The sequence below is a fragment of the Eublepharis macularius genome, chromosome 6 (assembly GCF_028583425.1).
Source record: "Eublepharis macularius isolate TG4126 chromosome 6, MPM_Emac_v1.0, whole genome shotgun sequence".
NCBI classification, from domain to species: domain Eukaryota; kingdom Metazoa; phylum Chordata; class Lepidosauria; order Squamata; family Eublepharidae; genus Eublepharis; species Eublepharis macularius.
The window spans coordinates 116,527,590-116,549,600 of NC_072795.1; the positions used below are offsets into that span (position 1 = coordinate 116,527,590).

A 22,011-nucleotide genomic window follows, 5' to 3' on the forward strand; every position below is an offset into this window, starting at 1 on the left:
TTGTCCGGGAACAGTTCATGTTCATCCATGTTTGTTGTTCATTGTTCGTGGATGGCACCGAATGACGAACAGGGTGTTTGGGGGGTTTTCCCATTCATGTCCATGTCTACTCGTGAGCATGTAACTATCCTGGAAGAGGGGTTGCATTGTGAAAGCACCCAAATGAAAGCACAGATTCTTCCCAGCTTACAGACCCTGTACAGGGTCCTGTAAATGCTGACAGTGATGGATCTAGGGAACTTTCCAAACTGGAAGGAGCTGGGATAGGGCAGGACTAGATGCCTCCAGTTCCTTGTGCCCACTGGAACCCAGCACCTGACCTGCCCTCCCTCTCCCTGGCCCTTTTGCAAAGAAACACTGCTGAAGCTCGGCCCAAGCCTCCCCTTCTCTGCGCATGGATTCAATGCTAGAGTGGTCAAGGGGAGGCAGGGCAGACAGTACTCCTCCATCTTATGATGAGAGGCATGGAGAGGGACAGCTGGGTCACTGTCTTCCTCCTGCATCTCCCTCAGGCAAGCTGGCCAGTCAGCGAGCCCGCACAATTAGGGCTGCCCTGCTGCATGCCTATTCTGGCGGGGGGGGGGGCGGGGCTCGCAGATCTGTGTTAAAAAAAACTACAACTCAATTAAAAATGGAATCAGCAGACATGGGTTTAAAACTGAGGGAACCCATCACTTGTAGTTCCCCTTTTTGTAGGTGGGGAAGGATGGAATCCCCACCAGTCTTGCAGGTTCCCCACTTGTTCTTGACACACACACAGAGAGAGAGAGAGATCTATGGAGTATTAAGGCTAGTTTTTGCTTGCTATCTTTTAACCTGGCAAATGATAAATAGTCCAGATATTCAGAGTGTAAATGTGGCAAATTAGTAGGACATCACAAGGTTTATTGCAAACACTGTATGATCAAGGATCAAAAACTTTTATTTGTATTAATTATTACTTACAGATTTTAAAAAACCTGGTCATTACTTTCTAATTTTTGTTTTAGCAACCACTTTGTCCTTTGACAACAGAGAACACAGTACAAACATTCTAGAAATAAAGAAAACTACAAATCAATTTTAGAGCAGGTGGTAGACCTATTGCTGTATTTCCACTGTATTTCTAAAAAATTCGTATTTATTTAAACGATTTCTGTCCTGCACTCTCTAGAATCTGCCTGAGGCAGCTACTCTTATTCTTATTAGATACTTTAAACAGCATATTTAATGTTATCATTTGCTACCTGTGGAAACCTTTATTCCTGCTAAAGTGTGATTCTGAAACTCAAGACAGGTCCAAAGGAAGCTTGTGTGGCTGCATGATTTTGCACCTTCACAAAAATTCTCCACCAATAATAAGTTGTCCCATTATTTTGAACAGAGCTCATGAACACGGAGTCATTCCACAAAATTATGCAGTGTTGGAGGGAGGCCACTATGTTGCCTGAGAAGAATAGTCCCTTCTTTCCTCTGTGGAAAGATGCCTCAACCAAATGGGTTCATTTGGCAAAGACTTCAAAGGGGCTGTTTTTCTCTTTCCACGATGTGGTGGTGGTGGAGAGGGTTGTCAAGTCATAGTGACTTATGGCGACCCCTACTGGGATTTTTGAGGTGAGAGACGTTCAGGGGTGATTTGCTTTGCCTGCCTCTGCATAGCACCCCTCGTCTTCCCTGGTGGCCTCCCATTCAATTACTAACCAAGGGTGACCCTGCTTAGCTTCCAAGTTCTGATGAAATCAGGCTCACCTGGGCCATCCAAGTTAGGCCCTTTCCATAATATTTTCTATCATCTTTATTTTTTAGCGAAATCTTGGTGGCACAGAAGGTTTTTTTTAATCACATCAAAACCACATTTGGGACCATGAGCTTGGGCATATTCAAATGTTTAGAGTAATGAAAATTCAACACTCAACTGTCCTCGAGTAATGTGATTGCTTAAAAATAACACGCGCACAACCCCCCTACCAGTAGTCTGCGCGTCACACCTTTTTTGTCTCAGCACCTTATGTTGCCATACACTCTGCTACTCCTGGCTCTGTTCTTTGCTGTGACCTTTCAGTGTTACAGTACTTCACAAGGTTTCATCTTCTGCTCTTTTCATCCCATTGAAAGTTTAATTGATAGGCTTGCCTCAGGGTACATTTTGGATGCTTCAGGAGAATCCACCTGCCATTCCCTTTAACTGCTGTTCCTGATTTACAGATACTTGATCTCAGGCCAATTCTAACTATGTTTAGCTTTTGCCAAACTCAGTTATGTGTCGACCTTCTGCTTAAATGGTATTGCCTGCCTCTCTCAGACATAGATTTTCTTCTCTGCCAGAATCTGCTGCAGATATTCAGCTGCTGCAATAATGGATTGGGCTAGCAAAATAGACAACTCCAAAACATTCGGCTTTGTCTGCTTGTTTTTGTGTCTTCTTGCTTTAATTTTTATGGCCTAAAGTGCCATACTAAGCAGAGTTACACTCTTCTTTCCATGTTGATTTTAATGGACTTTGACGGGTAAACTCTGCTTAGGATTGCACTGCACATTTCTTTTTCTTTATATTATTTGGCTACAGATACTGAAACATTTAAGAGCAGAAGGAAGTAAAATTATGTCAATTTTGCAGGGTGCAAAGAAATCCCATGAGGTTGGTTGTTGTGGGTTTTCCGGGCTGTATTGCCGTGGTCTTGGCATTGTAGTTCCTGACGTTTTGCCAGCAGCTGTGGCTGGCATCTTCAGAGGTGTAGCACCAAAAGACAGAGATCTCTCAGTATCACAGTGTGGAAAAGATGTAGGTCATTTGTATCTACTCAGGAGGGGTGGGGTTGAGCTGAGTCATCCTGTAAGAGTTTCCCAGGGTGTGGAATGCTAATGGCGGGAGGCTTCACTGTGTCCTGAGGTTCTTTTGCATATGGATTGGTACTTGATGTGCTAATATTCTCTGCAGGGCTATTTGATGTTGTATCCCTGTTTACCAAGGTTCCAGTAAAAGACACTATTGCACTTATTAATCAGATTTTCCCAGAGGATGTAACAGCCTTATTCCACCATTGTCTGACAACCAGTTACTTCCAATGGGACAACGAATTCTATGAACAGATGGATGGGGTGGCCATGGGGAGCCCACTCAGCCCAGTTATAGCAAACTTCTACATGGAACATTTTGAAAAAACAGCTCTAGAATCAGCACCCCACAAATCTAGTGTATGGTTCCGGTTTGTGGATGATACATTTATCATTTGGAGCCATGGGGAGGAAGAATTGATGGGTTTTTTGAATCATCTCAACAACATCCACCTGAACATACAATTCACAATGGAGAAAGAAATCGAGGGAAAACTCCCATTCCTGGATACCTTGGTCATCCGCAAAGCAAACTTTCTGTTAGGTCACAAGGTCTACAAGAAACCAACTCACACTGATCGGTACTTACACAAAAACTCCAATCACCACCCCCGACAGAAAAGAGGCATAATGAAAACATTAGTGGATCATGCAAGACGGATATGTGAGCCGCACTTTCTCAATGAGGAAATTAATCATCAAAACCACGCACTTCAGGCAAATGGCTACTCCAGAAATGAAATCCGAAGAGCAATCAAACCCAGGATGAATCAAACAACCAAGGAAAAACAGTCTCCTACAGGAAAAGTGTTTTTGCCATATATCAAAGGAATTACTGATCAGATGGGAAAGCTTATGAAAAAGCATAACCTTCAAGCAGTATTCAGACCCACCTGAAAAATACAACAGATGCTACGATCAGCAAAAGACAGTAGAGACCCCCTCACCTCTGCAGGAGTATACCGTATACCCTGCAGCTGTGGACAAGTTTACATCGGGACCACAAAGCGTAGCATCCAGACAAGAATAAAAGAACATGAAAGACACTGCAGACTTGGACAACCTGAAAAATCAGCAGTGGCTGAACATAGCCTAACTCAAACAGGGCACAGTATCTTATTCCAGGACACCAAAATACTGGACAACACTTCCAACTACTTTGTCAGACTGCACAGGGAAGCCATTGAAATTCACAAGCATAAGCAAAACTTCAACAGGAAAGAAGAAACCTTAAGAATGAACAGAGCATGGTTTCCAGTTCTGAAAAACACCAGGCTAACAAAACATTCTATCCCCGACAATAGCCCTGCAGAGAAGATTAGCACATCAAGTACCAATCCATATGCAAAAGAACCTCCTCAGGATACAGTGAAGCCTCCCGCCATTAGCATTCCACACCCTGGGAAACTCTTACAGGATGACTCAGCTCAACCCCACCCCTCCTGAGTAGATACAAATGACCTACATCTTTTCCACACTGTGACACTGAGAGATCTCTGTCTTTTGGTGCTACACCTCTGAAGATGCCAGCCACAGCTGCTGGCGAAACGTCAGGAACTACAATGCCAAGACCACGGCAATACAGCCCGGAAAACCCACAACAACCATCGTTCTCCGGCCGTGAAAGCCTTCGACAATAAATCCCATGAGAATAGCATTTTAATTCTTGCTTGTTTATTTACCTATTTGATACTCCGCTTTTTCCCCAGTGAGGGCCAAAGCAGCTTACAACATCATTCTCATCTTTACCATTTTATCTACATAGCAACAATCCTGAGAGGGAAGGTAGACTGAGAGATTCTGACTGGCCCAAGATCACCTGGTGACTTTCCATGGCAGAAGGGTTTCAAACCTGGATCTCAATAGTACTCTAACCACTACTCCATGCTGGATTTCATTACATGGTTTACTTCATCTGATTTTGGTTTCATTTGATTTCTTTTTTCATGCTACTCCTAATAATTCATGGATATGAAATGTGCATCACACCTGGCGATTAGCTTTTAATCATCATACAAGTGATGTAAAAATCATGCAATGAACTAGAGCCAAATAATATGTGCTGAAATCTCAAGTCAGCTACACTGTTTCATAATGCAGGTGGTGGGGGTCACATGGGTGAATGCTGTATATCAAACACTTCATGCCTCTGGAAGACTAGCATGCCAAGGGGAAGGAAAGCGAGCCTAGAGTGACATGATAGTTATCTGTGTGCAAGGAGGGATTGACGCATGGGAGAATATTCAAATGTTCAATTCTCACTATTTTCAAAAGTGTACAGAACAGAACACTATATTCTTAAGTGTATTTAACTTAGCTCTTGAAATTTTGAGATATAGTAGTCAACCCCATTGTGTTCTACCTCTGTAACAGGAATGAACATACCACCTCAATTCTGCTCCATCATTCAGCTATTTGCTGTGTAATCCAAAAATGAAAATGCCAGGCTTAAACCAAAGTGTGATGTTAAAAAACTGTGAAGCTTATGAAATGCTTCCCACTCCTAAAGTAGGTTACCCTTTTACTGGGCTGCCTGCAGACAGCTAGAATTATGGGCAATCCCAACCTGGCTCAAAGCTGCTGTGAAAATGAGGCCATACTTTGCTTTTCCTTGCATGAGTGCTGTGGCTGTGGCTGTGGGCTGAGAAGAGTTGAGCCCCCAGTACCCCCCCCATCCCTCTGGGCAGCATGAGGATTCAAATGATGCCGCTCCAGTTCCACGGGGAGGTCCTCTCTCTAACTCCCCTAGGTCTAGTCAGAAGATAGGTTGAAAAACCTTTCCTATCTTAAATGTCACAGGGCGCACACCAGATTTTCATACTGCACATAACACAGGGTTTTGGATACCCTGCTTAGGGTTGCTGTTCCCCCAGTGGTAGCAGAGAATCACTCACTCCCAGCCTCCTGCCCCCTCACTCACTGGGCCAGTGGGGAAGAGGCATGGGAACAGACCTCCCAAGTGCGCTCCTGGCATGATGTGATGTCATCGCACAGGCCCTAGGATTGCTTATGGGCTTTGCTCCAGGACTATTCAGCCCAGAAATCATGTGTGTGGACATCTGATAGGTAAGTGCCACCCCTCCCCGTCCCCGCATTGCGGCAGGGAGGTAAGGAGACCTCACAACCCTAACCCTGGTTAAGGCTTATCAGTTGAAGACCAGGCCCATTTAACAACCTAACTCCTTCCCAAGCAGTATGAAGCAGGCAAAAAGGTATTTCTCTCAACCAATCTAAGGAGGAGGACCCAAATGTTCACAACGCAAGGAGAAAATCTCACATTGCCTTTCTGAACCATGAATGAGTAAGCAGCTCTGCAAGGCAAATGCCTGCCTTTGAGAAATAAACTGGCCTTAGATGCCTCTTCCTCCACCCCTCCTGGCTAGCCAGGAAGAACAAGGCCCTTGGCCTAGCTCCTGTCCCATAAGCCCAGTGTCTTCCTTCTTTGGAAAGAGGAGATGAGAGAAAATGGCCCCTTCCCCACGTAAGGCAGAAACTAAGCATCTTATATTCTGCACCAGTTGCCTTCTAGCAAGCAAGAAAATTTCCTAAAGCTGATAATGGATTTTATACAAGAAAAAAGATTTATGAAAAATATTTTCTTCTTGTTACCCTTCTACAGGAGTGCAGCAACGTCATGCTGAAATGAAATTAAAACCACCATCAAATACCATTTTAAATAGTGGCATCAAACCCGCTTTCTGAAGGGAACCCTTCCATGAGGGAAGGGGCTTTCCTGAGATTCTCTGGAAGGCTATTACATAACATAAGAGTTCCCACAGTAAAAACCCAAGATTGGGCGCTATCAGTACATACAGAACTCTAGGTAGGGGCTGATTTTAAAATCTTGCTGGGTACAAATGGCGAGAGACAGGGTCTGATTACACGAGGTGTTGAATATGAGTTTGTTTGTTTGTTTTGTTTATGTCTTTTAAAGTCCGCCTTTCTCACTGAGACTCAAGGCAGATTACACAGTGTGAGATTAGTACAGTCAATTTCAAGGACATTCCCATAAACAATGCCATAGGATAAATAAATACAAGTTTACAAATAACATTAGCAAGAAACCAATACGGAGTTGAAGAAATGCAGAAACAGAACATAAGCAATTCTAGGACTGGCATTAGACAACATCAGGTGAAACTCGCATTTAATGAGTGATCAGCACTCACCTTCAAAATAGCGTGTGTGTGTGTGTGTGTGTATAGAAATGAGCTCCCAAGCACATGTGTGCTGAGGCAGGAGAGGCTTTGTGATTCCCCCTCCTTCTACCCAGTATGCTTTTGCAGGCAGAAAAGCTTATGGCAGTGGGCTGTGTGTCTTACTGCAGGTTCCACGTGTCTGCCCACATGTCACCCTTTGGTGTGCGGGGTTCCCCAAGGGGCGATACTCTCCCCAATGTTATTTAACATCTATATGCGCCCCCTCGCCCAGTTGGTGCGGAGGTTTGGGCTGGGTTGTCATCAATACGCGGATGACACCCAACTTTTTCTGTTGATGGACGGCCGGCCAGACACGGCCCCAGACAATCTGGCCAGAGCTTTGGAGGCTGTGACGGCATGGTTGAAACAGAGCAGGCTGAAATTGAACCCAGTGAAGACGGAGGTCCTGCAGCTGGGACGGGGGCTGCCAGATGTTGGGATCCAGCTCCCTGCCCTCGATGGGACAACTTTGCCAGTGGTAAAGAGTCTGGGTGTGCTCCTGGATGCCTCCCTATCGATGGAGGCCCAGGTCACGGCGGTTGCCAAGTCTGCATTTTTCCATCTTCGTCAGATCAGGCAACTTGCCCCCTACCTGATGCCCCAGGACCTGGCTACAGTGATCCATGCAACGGTCACCTCCAGGCTAGATTACTGTAACTCACTCTACGCTGGGCTACCCCTGGGCCTGATCCGGAAACTACAACTGGTCCAGAATGCGGCGGCACGGGTCCTGACTGGTATACCTTACCAGTCACACATCACACCTGTCCTGCGCCAGCTGCACTGGCTTCCAGTTGAATTCCGAATCAGGTTCAAAGTGTTGGTTCTTACCTTTAAAGCCCTGAGTGGGTTGGGACCGGCATATCTTCGGGACCGCCTCTCCCTGTACGTTCCCCGGAGATCGCTCCGATCAGCGAATAAATATTTACTTGTGGTCCCCGGCCCTAAGGAAGCCCGCCTCGCTTCAACCAGGGCCAGGGCTTTTTCAGTCCTGGCCCCAGCCTGGTGGAACGCTCTGTCAATGGAAACCCGGGCCCAGCGGGACATATTATCGTTCCGCCGGGCCTGTAAGACAGAGCTGTTCTGCCAGGCGTTTGGTGATTGAAGGGGGCGGTGCCATGTCGGCCTCCCACCTTTGGGGTGGGGAAGGTTCTCCCCACCACTGCACCTTGTTAATTTGTTTTATTATTTGTATATTGATTTTAGTTTTGTTTTTATCAATTTTAACTGTTCACCGCCCAGAGCCCCTGGGATGGGCGGTATATAAATTGAATAAATAAATAAATAAATAAAATGTTAGGAAGTTCTTTGTAATATTTAGCTGAACACTTAAGCTTTAATTTTAACCTCTTGTTTCTGGTCCAGCCCACCGGGGCAACAGACAAAAACTCTGCTCCATCCTCTATGTGACAGACCTTCAAATACTTGAAGAAGGCTATCATAGCACCTCACAGTCGCCTCCTCTCCAGGCTAAACATACCTGCCTCCTTCATCTTTCCTCATAAGGGGTCTTCAGACCCCTCATTATCTTTGTTGCTTTTCTTTGGATACGTTCCAGCTTGTCAACATCCTTCTTAAATTGTGATGCCCAGAACTGTACACAGTACGTCAAATGATCAGACCCATGCACTTGCAAATATGTGAGTCCAACCTATGAGGAGCTTCAAAAGAAAGCAAGAGAATTAAAAAATTGTTACAGCACTAAACTGTGAACATTTACTGCTGTAAGTATGCGTAGACCGAAGAACTGAATCTGCAACTTGATCAGAAACTCGCTGAAGCTCACATTCATTTCCACTTGAAGTCCAACTGATAAAATGATCGTCTCATTTTGTTGTCAGAATTTGTGCATTTAAAGAGGAAGAAATCTAGCACTAGCTGACATACAGATCTTTATTACTGAGGCTCAGCAAAGTACTCTAATTATCATTCCAAAATGTGCTTTTTAAAAAATATTCCATTCCTTTGTTTTCAGCAGAGTAAGTGGCTAGTAGCGGAGAAACTGAATCAACGCACGTGCAAGTAAAAAACTAACCATCTTAAAAGCAGCAGACATTTTACTAGTTTCGTTTTTTGGATTGCTGGCTGCAATGCTGGAATAAGCTTTTGTTGACAAGAAACAACATCTCTGGCTGTCAACCAGATGAAGTAACATTTTAAAAGGCTGTTAGCTTCCAAGAGCAAATTATTCAGATACTTCTGTTCCATAATTTGTGAGACCCTTTGATTGAAACAACAAATAGGAATTCAGGGAATAGGACTAGAGGTGGGCACAAACAGGAAAAAAATGAACACGATGTTCATTGTTCGTTGCCATCCACGAACAGGGATTCATGAACATTGACAGACATGACATGTTCACGAACATGTTCGTAGTTGGAGGTACATGGGAGCCAGAACGGCCTCCTTGGGAATTAGCTGAACTTGAGCTCGGAAAGGCATGATCCATGGGTCTCCCCCTTTAATGTCATTTTCTCTTCACAATGGCAAAAACTGGACTGTCTGCTGGAAGCTACTTTGAGGGGTTAGAAGCCAGAAGGAAAGCCAGAAGGAGTTCAGACAGAGTTCAGACAGTCCATGTCTATGTTGCCAGGGGAATTGATTGAAAGGCACCAGACTGTCTGGCTTTACGAAGCCAGACAGATGAACGTCACGAAGAGGTCTTGGAACGAACACAAGTTCGCCATGAACGGAGCCTCACGAACAGCTTGATCATGAACAGCTGTTTGGGCTGTCCGTGGCTTTTTTTGTTCGTATTGCTGTTCATGCCCACTTCTAAATAGGACTGGATCCTACATATTGTGGATGCAAGGGCACTCATGAAAGAAGGTTATTTCCACCTGATAATCACCCCATAAGTGATATCCAAGGGTTAGGAGAACCTCATGGGCAAAATGTCATTGGGGAGCTGAAGTGAGGAATAGGAATTGGGCAAGGAATTATCTTCCTTCCTTTGCTGGTGGAAGAGAATCCCCTTTCCTGCCTAATTCCTCCTCCTCATTGCAGACCCATGCACATCACTGAATTTTGTCCATGAGGCTTCCCTAGTCCCTAGTATCACTTTATTGGGGCTCATGGGACACTGCTCGGTGGGAGAGAAAGGCAGGAATCTGTTGGCATGAAAGCATCAGAAAATTGCTCAATTTATTTATTTATTGCTTCATTTTTAGCCCCCCTTTCTCAGGGAGCCTTGTGATGCATTACAAAAATGAAAAACAAGACACAACAAAACTTTATCAAGAAAATTTCCACAGACATTTAAACTAGAACAAGATTCCCTTTATTTTTAATAATGCCTGTTGGACAGTAGCTTAGTCTTTTATCAAGTGTCCAAAGAGAATTTAAAAAAAAATGTGAGGCAACATTCAAATATGTGATCTGCCACCTGCATTCTGAAATGGCACATCGAAGGGAGGGCCTGCACCGCGTATCGATTGATACTGATTGGAACTCAAGAGCGGAAACAGTGTCACTTTTTCTCAGGCTGGGCAAGAGATGCAGGGTATGGGGAATGGGACTGTGCAATTGCCCTTATCTCCTACGCCCACATGAATTAGAGTCTATCTACATGAGACATCTGACACATGAATAAACACGTGTTGTGAGAGGCAATGTTAGCCAGGAGGGGCAGTTTAAAAAACCCAGCTGGTGGCAGGGCAAAGGCTTTGCTATATGCTGGAGCTGTGTGAAGAGACTGTGAAATGCCAGAAGGGAAGCTTCAGCCCATTATAACCTCTGGAAGGCAGCTCCAGCCCATTTCCATTCCTCGGTGCCCTCTGGTTGCAATCCCACACAATTTTAGACTGGAGAGGTGAAATTACCAGAGCATTCAGGAAGTCGAATATGAAATTGACAAACCCTCTGAAAAGCAATCTCCACCAGCTCTGTCTTTTTAAACTACACTTCCCTGCTAACACTGTCTCCCTACACTTGATGAACATGTGCCAAGGCATCCCATGTAAAGAGACTCTACAATCATTGTTATGAGGAGGTTTCACTCAGACTTCCCTCACACTTTCTTTGCTATCATGAGGCAATCTATTGTACCCCTGGCAGATCTGCAAGCTGAAATTTGTTTCTGCGTGGGTCTCTCTTGCTGGATCAGCAAGGATAGATAGCATTTTAAGTGCATGAGTATGGAAATCAAGTCATTGCATCTACACATTTGATTATAAGAACGTTGGTTTTCTTGTGGTCTGTAAAGTACCATGCACCTTGATGACACTATATAAATTATTGTTATTATTGTTGTTATCATTAATAATAATAACAATAATAATGAATACTGCTGCTTAGAACATGAGAATTGTACTGAAAGGCATCCTTACAGGTCTATTAAAAAGGTGTTTGTAATTATATATTTAATTTTGTACTTATAATTATCTGTTCTAGAATTAGGAGATGAAAAAGATGATTCCAATGTGGCCATTTCTTCACAATAGGTGTATACGGAATGGAAAGAGTGTGATGTAGAATAAGAAATTAGCAGACACTTGAAACATTTTTCAAGTTTTCATAATTGGTCAAATGTTATTAGACTTCCTTATTCCAATCAAGAAAAAACATACTTTCCTTTACACTGTGTGTTGTAGCGGGAATTTGGGGCAATTTGGGGCAACACCATGGCAAGAAATCAAGCCCGCTCTCCTGCTGGCCTCTCCCATGGTGCACTTCAGCTCAATTCTCTGCTCAGTAGATAAGAGGCAAAACCACAGCAAGGCATGGATGGCTCCACATGTACTACGATAAACACTACAGTTGCATTGACAAAAGTACCAACCTTGTGCTGCTACATGAACTTGACACTATTATACTACTTTATGCCGCAGACCCCACCAGATGTTGCCTTAAGTCACTTTTCAGCAATCTCTACCACCATCAATGACATCAGTCAATAAATGTAACAGCCAAAGAAATAAATCCATAAATACAAAAGCTAATAAATAATGGTATCTATTAAAAATGTATCCAACTATCAAAAAGTCTATCAAAGCCAACCTCTGGTATTCCCCTGGTATGTGGAATTCCCCCCCCCCCTCCGCACACCAGTTGAAAGAAATAAAGAGGCAGATACAATGCTTGGGTAATAAAGGGCCACTTTTTATTTATGGCAACAACATGAACTGCAACAACTGAAACCTGGCAAGGGCCTAACCAGCAGTACTTTGACTGTGTGTTAAGATATTTGACAGAGTGGTCCCCTTCTTAACATGTATATAATGTCTCTGATGTTATATTATTTTGTTAGATTGCAGATGGATCTGAATAATAAGCGCAAGATGTCAAAAACATAACATTGTTAAATAAATTCTTTTTAAAAAAATCATAGCCTTCTGTTCTCCAGCATTGCAAATTACTTTTGACCCCTGCACGTTCATGCTGTTTCACTCCTCACATCTGCTGTACAAAGGGAAACAAAGATCAACTGCATTTTAAATGTTTGTTTCTGATTAAAGCTAGCCTGATTTCTAAAGCTAATGGCCATGTTTCATATTACAGCTGGACAGTGTGACTTCACTCATTCAGGCTGCCAAAAACTTAATGAATGCCGTGGTACAGACAGTGAAGATGTCCTATATCGCCTCGACGAAGATTATCAGAATTCAAAGTCCTGCTGGCCCACGACACCCTGTGGTGATGTGGCGGATGAAGGCTCCAGAAAAGAAGCCTTTGATTAAGAGGGAGAAGCCGGAGGAAATCTATGCAGCTGTCAGGAAAGGTTCAGCTAAGAAGAAAATCCACCCCGTTCAAGTCATGAGTGAATTTAGAGGAAGACAAATAAACTAAGATGGTTGTTCTGTTCACTGCAAAAGGTTTCATATGCAGAGACTTCGATAATTTCAAATCCTAATTTTTTTTCACTTGCTTAATCCCACAAGAAACAGTAACTGACATTTTCTTTTCAGATGTTTAACATTTATAGGAGGTCACATATGGAACCCACTTTTCAGCATTTGCCTCCATCCACATTTAACAACATTTCTTTCCTTTACATGTGTGCTTGCTCACTCACTAATGCATTCGATTTGGCATCGCAACACTCTGGAATGTATCATTAACAGAAGGGTAAAGTAGGCTGGGCAATGGGTTAATTACAGCGGCATTTAATAATGCTAATATTTATTATTTACTCAAAGCTTCAGCGTGTTCAAACCACTTCACACTTGTTTTTTTTTTTAATTTAAGCCACCAACACTCTTCCTGTTGCCTGACAAATGCTTTTAGAAAGTGTGCAAGAATAGATGGGGCTTTTGCCCAGAAAGGCTTCTGATTGGCTGTGCAGATAAAAACAAAACTTCTGCCTGAAATGTGAAAGTGACTACTAGAATTATATATAACCTTGCTCTTGGTGTTTTATGGTTGGTTCTGCCTCCTATGGGCTAGGTGGGTTCTGCACCTCCTGCTGCAGCCATTTTGCAATTGTACCTACAGCCCTGTGTCAGAAATCCAAAAGTGTCAACAGGCTTAAAAAGTTTGCGGACCCGTGAAATAGACTGTGTGATCTCCATGTTGCAAAATGGGGCTGGAACAGCTTGCCTAAGGTCACCTGTGATGTTGAGATCTGGACAAGGAATGTCCCTCTACAATGTACTCCTACAGCAGCGCTTGCATTTATCCATCGCGCTGTGTATATTTATTTGGGTAGATTAGTGTGTGGTACATGTTATGAAATAATGACCTAATTAACGCTAATGGTTGTTCTTCAGAAAAAAAATTACAAGTATGAGCTCTGCAAAGGATAATATATAATTGGTCCTGCTCTTCAAGTGTTGGAAATCGATACAGGTGCAGGACGTGCAGAGCTTCAGATGCTAGCAGGGGATACTAATAGTTCACTTCTACTGTGTGCTCATCCATGGTCTTTATGGAACATAAAATGTTTGTTGTGTCTGCACATTCATCATTATGCTATATAACGTATTTAAAGTTAAAATAATATAGATGACAGAATAGACTAGTTTCTCTTCAAGAGGAAAAAACACTCCCCTCCCTTTTTTAAGATGTACCAACAACAAAGCTTCGCATCTGTTACAGTGGTCGATAGGAAACTGCTAACAACATCTTAGAAAGTGTGTATTAAAAATCTTGGGCCTTTGATGTTCCTGAGAAGTAAGCAGGAACAGGTAAGGTTGAGAAGAAGGATATGATCTGTGCTTTTTCCAATTAGGTTTTTTAAAAAAAATTAAATGAACTGCTTCAAGGACATTGAAACAAAAAGGACTTTATCATGGTTCGGTCTACCACAAAACATTTATTAAATTATTAGTGCTAAAGTATATGAATCTCATGAAAGATGTGTTGGATATCAACTCATAGAGGGATTTAACCTTGGCCCAAACACAACAAGATCTCTGCCCCACTCCCCACAAGTATCCACAATGAGTTACCTAATGTGGGATAGAAAGCAGAGGTAGTCAGTCTTCATCAGACAGTTTTTGGTGTGATCCATATGCTTCTGGTCCACCGTGCAATAACTGCTGGTGACTTTGTGACTTGACAAGGATCATGTGGAGGAATTGGCTGTATAACCCGATGTCTCCACATGGAGCTGATAAATGGTTGATGTGGTTGGTGCAATTCTCACAGTTCAAAAAAAGGCTGCAGTGATTGTGCTACTCATGATTAGACATGGGCACAAAGAGCAATACGAACCAAAAAAAGCCACGAACAAGCCAATCTGCTGTTCATGAACAAACTGTTCATGAGGCCCCGTTCTAAACGAACAGGTGGTCGTTGCAAGCCTCGTTCGTTGCTGTTCGTCAAGCCAGACAGTCTAGCACCTGGAATCAATTCCCTTGGCAACTCAGGCAGGGACTGCCTGAACTCTGTCTGAACTCCTGCTGTAGCCCTGGAAACCCCAATCTAAGCCCAATTTAGCTTGATAGGCAGGTCTTCCTTTCGAGGGAGCAAAGACCAGGAGGGAGGGGGGCTCCCAGCTCTGGCTTAGTTTGCAGACAGTGGAGAGGGATAGAGTTGCTGTTGGCATTTTGATAGAGAGAGTTCATTGGAGCTTGAATTTTCTTTGTGTGTGGTGGGATAGGGATCTACCTCTTAAAGTTCCAGGGCTGCTGCCAGGCTCTGGGGACAAGCTATTATTTATTATTGGTACCTTTCCTGGTGCCTGCTCAGGTCAGGTTTCTGGGAGTGGTGCAGTAGGGATCTTGACTTGGATGATGGCTGGAAGAGAGCCTGCTGGCCCCCACGAACAGCCAACCACGAACGTGTTCATGAACAGGGCCATCTTTGTGGTTGTTCATGAGTCCCTGTTTGTGGATGGCAATGAACAACGAACATCATGTTCATTTTTTTTCTGTTCGTGCCTATCTCTACTCGTGATTATCTCTCTACTCCTTGCCCAGAGTCACTGGTTCATATAACTGGCAGGGCTGTTGAGACTCACCATATCCTGACAAAGATTCTGCCTGCTTCACCCCATATGATCTGAATCCAAACCAAGAATCAGAAGAAAATAAATCCCATAACTTACGAACCCATGAATAGGTTCGTAATTGTTCATCAGGTATGAAACTGTAAAGGAGAAGGAATAGATTTGTGAAGCACAACCTCAGCAGCGATCCTTCTCTTACTTGGTGCTTGAAAGGCACCATACCCCTTCCCTGTGAAGACAGAAGTTCCACTATGTGCTTTGATTCAACACTTAATGTACTCCTCAAACACTTAAACTCTCCTTTTCTGCTTAAGGACAACCACGGCACTATTTTTCTTTGCTTCTACAAGAGATTTGCACAATCCAGTTAGCACTGGGGTGTGTCCAAGCTTCTGCTGGCTTGCGTATTTTCAAATGGAGAGCAACTATTACTTCATTGTCCAGGCATACTTGCAACATGGCATCCTTTTGCAATTAGTATAATTAATCTATTTCAAGTTGCAATTCTACGTACACTTGTCTGGGCATAAGTGAGGCTTACTTCTTACAAACCACAGGCTCAGGCTGGGGCTTTCATATCATGCCATGCAATATCCCTGTTTACCACTACCCCTTTTGTATTCTTGCTTAGCATAGAGCCTGATGAAGAATTCTGGTGAACTCAAAAGCTTACTTACTACTTTGCTTTGTACAAGTTAGTTGAATATTGCTATTCTATTACTGCAGCTTGTTTACTTCAGTTGGGCATGCTTGAAAAAGCAATTGATTTATCAGCCTCTCATCATTTAGGAAAGTGAAGGACTCTGGCGACTTTGCAAGATGTCATTGGATGTTGGCTCGCCTTTCCTTCCCTTCCTACAAACAATCAAGTGCATATCTATAGTGAGATGGGAAAGATTATACTAAGCAACCACTGAGGTCTAGGCTATGCCCATGTATGAGCATTACCGTTTTTGGAAAACAGAAACATAAAGCAACGCACTAATGCTTTTTGCCTTGTAGAGAAACAGCTCTTCTTGCTTGTGCTGCAGGAGAGGGCTGGATCTTTGCTCCTGAATGTCTCCCCTGCCCCTTTTGGAGCTATGGGTTTTTTCACCAAAGTTGCAAGGAAATGACAGGTAAACTGGTTGCTGATGAAACCCCGGCAACATTCCAGCTCAACGCCCCCCTCCCCAAGTTTACTCGGGTTCCAGGAATTTTGTCCCCTTTGTTCCCTCTCCTCCCACTCAGTGGCCCTGATAACTGACACCTCCGTATGATCCAAGCTGGATCATGACGTCAGAGCAATCCTCTAGGCTACTGCTGGTGATCTTCTAAGTACCCAACAAGCATCTGACTTAGGCCTTAAAAACTGAGCCCCTTAAACAAGAGTTCTGCAAGGCTAGACACAGCTCTTCTATCATATTTGTATAGTATTTTGCATAGTCTTTCTGTTTCAAAATCTTTCAACTCTTTGAGTAATGTATTTCTTTCAGTTCATGCTGATATTATGAGTCATGGTGTGACGTGGTTTGATAAAACAAATTATTAATCAGTTGAAATAAATGTTATATGGAATACACACGTTTCTCACACTTCTGTTAAACCTTCTAGGGAGCAAAATGGAAAACCTGAATAAATGATGGAATTAAGATGGGGCAATTCTTTTCCTATCAGCTCAGAAGTAAGTCCCACTGTGATAGTGGTGGTGGAGCATTTTTTAAGGCAATAATTCTTCATTTAATAATTCTTCATTTAAGAACAGGAGTGCAAAAATAGACAAGAGTGTGCTTAGTTTTAACTGTAGAATGATAATAAGAGGCGGGGGCCTATTGAATGAAAATTGGCCCAAACACTAAATTAGGGGCCGATTTTCATTCAATCAGTCCCCTAGCACAACCTATTACTTCCACGTTGCTCAGGAATGATGTCATTCCTGACACAGCACAGGCACCTGCAGGAGTGCTCCAGAACACATGGGAGCACACTGTGCGCTGCCACCATGTGCCTGCAACGTTCTCCTCCTTGTCAGCCAGTTGAGAGGCGGTGGGGGGTGAATGCAGGGCAGGGGATTCCCCACCCCCGTAGGGGGACTGGCAAGCCTACATAGGACTCCCATCTGGACTTGCTTAGTTTTAGAAGACTTATTGCATTAGTTCCTTCACCTCATGTCCGGATCCTGAATACATCTTAATCATTCTTTCAGGATGCTGATACTACTCATATATTGTTGGCGGCAGGGTGCGGGGATCAGTGCTGCATGAGGCTTCCCCATGCTGATGGATAAAAAATGGTGGACACATCCAACATGGTGGCACAATTTTTTAAGACATGCACGAGTTTTTTGCAGCACACAGTTTAGTAGTCACTGGACTAACAGATTCATTTTGAAAAAAGAATGGAATGGATATCATCCTTTTAAGAAGAAAAGGCAAGCAATAACTTTTTCTAAGTTTTACACTTTGGGGTATTTAGAGTGTTGTTCTGGCTGTTATTCTTTTAATGAATGGATTCCTTGAACCTTCTCCAGCTGTTGTCATGGTTTCATTCTGTATTAAATGCTTCTGATTAGTAAAGACCATATTCTGTCACCCATACTCACTCCGAGATGTACATTTTTTGCAAATTGTCTCAATTATTTCAAACTTGCTTAGACCCAGTGAGTCATTTCTATTGTTTCCTTTAAATCAAACCCCTAATTATTGTACCTATGCAATCAATTCTATGTGAGTCTCTATTATCATTCCTCTCTTATAGTATCTCAGAGCTTCCAAATCTAATTAGCATTCCTCAGATAATCTCAGACGGCGGCCGAATACATTTAAATCACTCTGATTTACATCATGAGTTTTAATCATGATTTAGAAACAAGGCAGTCCTGATTCAAAGACTCAGTTTTAATCATAATTTCCATTTATATTTGGTAGCTAATTTCTCTAAAAGGGGTCCATTACCAGCAGATATAGCCATTAAACCATGCTGATTTGATTACTTACTTACCACTAAATTCAAACAACATTAAATTTAAGACATTCTTTTGCCAGCCGACCAAATAGACACAAAACCCCTAATTCAAATATCCTTCTACTCAGCAGCCAGCAGCTAACATTAGCCATTTGGGTATAGATAATGACTGGTTTCAGGTAGAAGAGAAAATTGGGATACCGAAGTCAGATCCTATCAATGCAATCCTAAAAAGAGTTGATTTCAATGGGCTTAGACTGGAGTAACTCTGTTTAGGATTGCACTGTATATCTCCCAAGCAGTTTATCAGTACAGTCAGACTTAAAAGCACTCAAAGTTTATTTAGGGTGATGGATGCAAGGGTATCTCTCTGTTGGCAGCTGACTCAGGGCTAGAAATGCTGCCCAGCTTTGCCATTTTGTATTCTTGTAATCTAGTTCGGCCATGCTTGTTATCTTCAGAAGCCTTACAAGAAGACCTTCACTTACACAAAAGCTCTTCTGTTGTAAATTTTAAAGTCACTGCTTTTCATTTGGTGTGTTTTTCCTCTGCGACTGATCATGCCTTGTCTGTTGCCTTGTTGCATTACCTAGCCAAAAAGATTTTCTAATCCATGCAGGTTTTTAGCTAATTGAAAGACACTGCTATCAAATTAGGGATGCTGAAAATTTCTCACAATGGACAGTCAAACTTATTGTGTTCAAAGGTACCAGTCAGATATGAGCTGATCACCTAGCCTGATGAATAGCTACAAATGGCTGCAGAACTTGTTTGCATTGGGTTTTGCAAAACTGCATGCATGCAAAGGTGCTGCCATTTCAAGTTGATTGGCAGTCATTAGTGTTACTAGGCACTGCTTAGATGAACAGGAAGGGTAGATTTTTATTAAAACACAGCATTTATTTATGACTGATTTATATTATTTGTGATGGATTTAAAGGTCTATTTAAGCAATTCCACAGCTGAGTTACATTCACATAGCAAAAAGAGGGGGTAGTAGAACTAGGTCGGGCTGTCTGAGAACATACATGTGTCAAAAGCCAATTGCACTGTGTTGCAGTGTTAGGAAGGAATATAGGGAAGCAACTTGCCAAACTGTTAGGACTGGGGCAATAAACAGTTGAACCAATCAATGGAAAATCAGCTCCCTATTTGTGACCAGGAAACAGAATATGAGCTGAATGCGCGGGTGTTTGAGCAGTCCTAAATCTGGGAGGAAGTTTCAAAGAACACAATGTCATTTGGTTTTTTGTAGATACGCAGACTGGAACAAAGTTTTGAGGATCAAGGAAGGAAAGTTAATCATCTGATGGGAGGCTTTGCTATGCTTAGCCAGAGGGATTCCTTGATTTGGGAAGGGACCAGAGAGTTTCTATATATATAAGACTTCTGACATGGTTAATTCAAAGTTTTAATCAGCGAGGGTGGCAAGGCAAAGGCTCTGGAAGAAGAGACAGTCTGGCACACCAGAGGGCTATAAAAGAATCCTGCCCCTCCAGAGGGATCTTCACCAGCTCCGCCTTTTAAAACAACATTCCCCAGATAACATTGTGTCTCCCGGCACTTGACGAACATGTGCCCAGGCGTCTCGTGTAGAGAGACTCTGAGAAACCCCTGCTCAGACTAAGCTCAGATACCATGAGTCGGTTGGTTATTTGTCCTTCATAAGTTCAGCATGTCCTGAGGAAACCTGGGGAAAGGGAAGCATCCATCTTTACTCAGGACAAGCAAAAGAATCAATTTTTTCACACAACAAAATTATTATTATTATTATTATTATTATTATTATTATTATTATTATTATTATTATTATTATTATTATACGATGTGAAGATAACCATTAACATACCATGCTTTAAAGAAATTAAGCACTTTCATAGAGGACAGGTCTATCGCTGGCTATTAGCCATACTACTTGAATGAAAATTATGTGTCCTGGAATAGTACATTACTAAATGCCACTTGTTTCTTTGCGCCCTACTTCATGGAACATCTGATGGACACAGAATCTGAGACTGCATGTTTGCATAAATGACGCTTATTGATAGAATATTAAAAGCCAATGTGTTTTAAAATCAGAAACAAATTATAATTCATGTTACTCTGCTACTGTAGAACAAAGTCAAATAATGCTCATCTAAGCACCCTAATTTTTGTGAATTAATTCACACAGTGCCACACTGATTCAACTTTAAAACTTACATATAGGCCAGAATCTTAAACAGGAACAGAATCTAGGCAGGAACAAAGTACTACTAACAATGAATTGACTCACTTTGGTATCTCTAAGTTCAATTCAGAGCTGAAGGAGTAGTTAGAATGTGAGCTTGTGTGAGCCCGGGCTAATTGCCACCCACCTCCTTCTTCTGTTTGCACAGGAAGCATGATGGAGCAGAGGAGGGGTGATTTGGGGCAAGTCTAAGGAAGTGAGGGAAAGATCCACATCTGCAAGCATCTTCCACTCCCATGGTATAGGATCCAACCTGCTACATGGCCTCAGGCAGTTTATTATCTTTGCAAAATAGGAATAAGCATACTGGCCTGCCTAATGTACATGAAACCAATGTATGATTTGATGCCTAGGGCAACCTTTCTGAACACAAAAGTGAAATCAGAAAGAACAAAGTTGCAAATGAAATGCACATCTTTTAAAAGTCAATATAGCTTTCTTCAGCTGAATTTCCAGTGTTGGATATTCAAATATACTTTATGATCTCACTGTTGAAACAGCTTTCCTTCGGTATTAAATGTGCTTAGCACCATCTCAACCCAGGCCATGTTTCTATATTTACTGTTTTTTGTTTTATTGTCCATATTTTTATTCTTGGCCCAAAATAAATTTTATACAGTGCAGAGGAGCATTTGGGCAAAACAGCCATTCTTTTTAGAACCCTTTTGGTCAGAATCTCTAATTGGCCAATATAAATTAAAGAGTCCCCAGATAATGAAGGCAAGAATCAGCAGCATGGGATCAAAGGCCAGAGCAGTTTGAGCAATTATGGCCTTGTTCTAGAAGTCACCACTGTCAAATAAGTGCTATGCTAAGATCAATGATGAGCTTGTGGCATTTGATTAAGGAAATAACGAGCATTCCTTTTAAACAGTGGGTAGAATGGGTTTCCAAGCCAATAAAGAGGCTAATGTAGAAAAAAGGAAACAGAAAAATGTCCTTGCATTTAAGAATTCCCAAGTGATAGATACTCATCTGCAAACCTTCACTGTGCTTTGTGCACAGAATGTACATAATGTCTACAGGAAAACTAAAATGGATCTATCTATTGCCAAGGTTGCATTTACACCCGTTATCAAACCAAGAAATCTAACTCAGGGCAGACAAATGCCTGAGGAAGGGGAGGCTACGCGAGCAGGGTTTGGCTCAGTTCTCCCTGTCTGCTCTTGAATTCTCGGGCAAATAATAAAATATATTAGTTGTTGTGGATTTTCCGGGCTGTATAGCCGTAGTCTTGGCATTGCAGTTCCTGACGTTTTGCCAGCAGATGTGACTTGCATCTTCAAAGGTGTAGCACCAAAAGACAGAAATCTCTCAGTGTCACAGTGTGGAGAAGATGTTGGCAGGTAATTTATATCTACTCAGAAAGGTGGGTTTGGGCTGAGTCATCCTGTAAGAGTTTCCCAGGGTGTGGAATGCTAATGGAGGAAGGCTTC

The 22,011-nt window shown here is 42.5% G+C and overlaps 1 protein-coding gene across 1 annotated transcript in view; it reads left to right on the forward strand.

Annotated features, from left to right (window-relative positions):
- The window catches only part of CTNNA3 (catenin alpha 3), a 1,107,197-nt gene extending 1,094,397 nt beyond the window's left edge, over positions 1-12,800 (forward strand). The window contains exon 18 of the mRNA XM_054983955.1: positions 12,513-12,800. Coding sequence (XP_054839930.1) covers positions 12,513-12,800 — 288 coding nt within the window. The remainder of the gene's footprint in view (positions 1-12,512) is intronic.
- Positions 12,801-22,011: the final 9,211 nt, after the last annotated feature.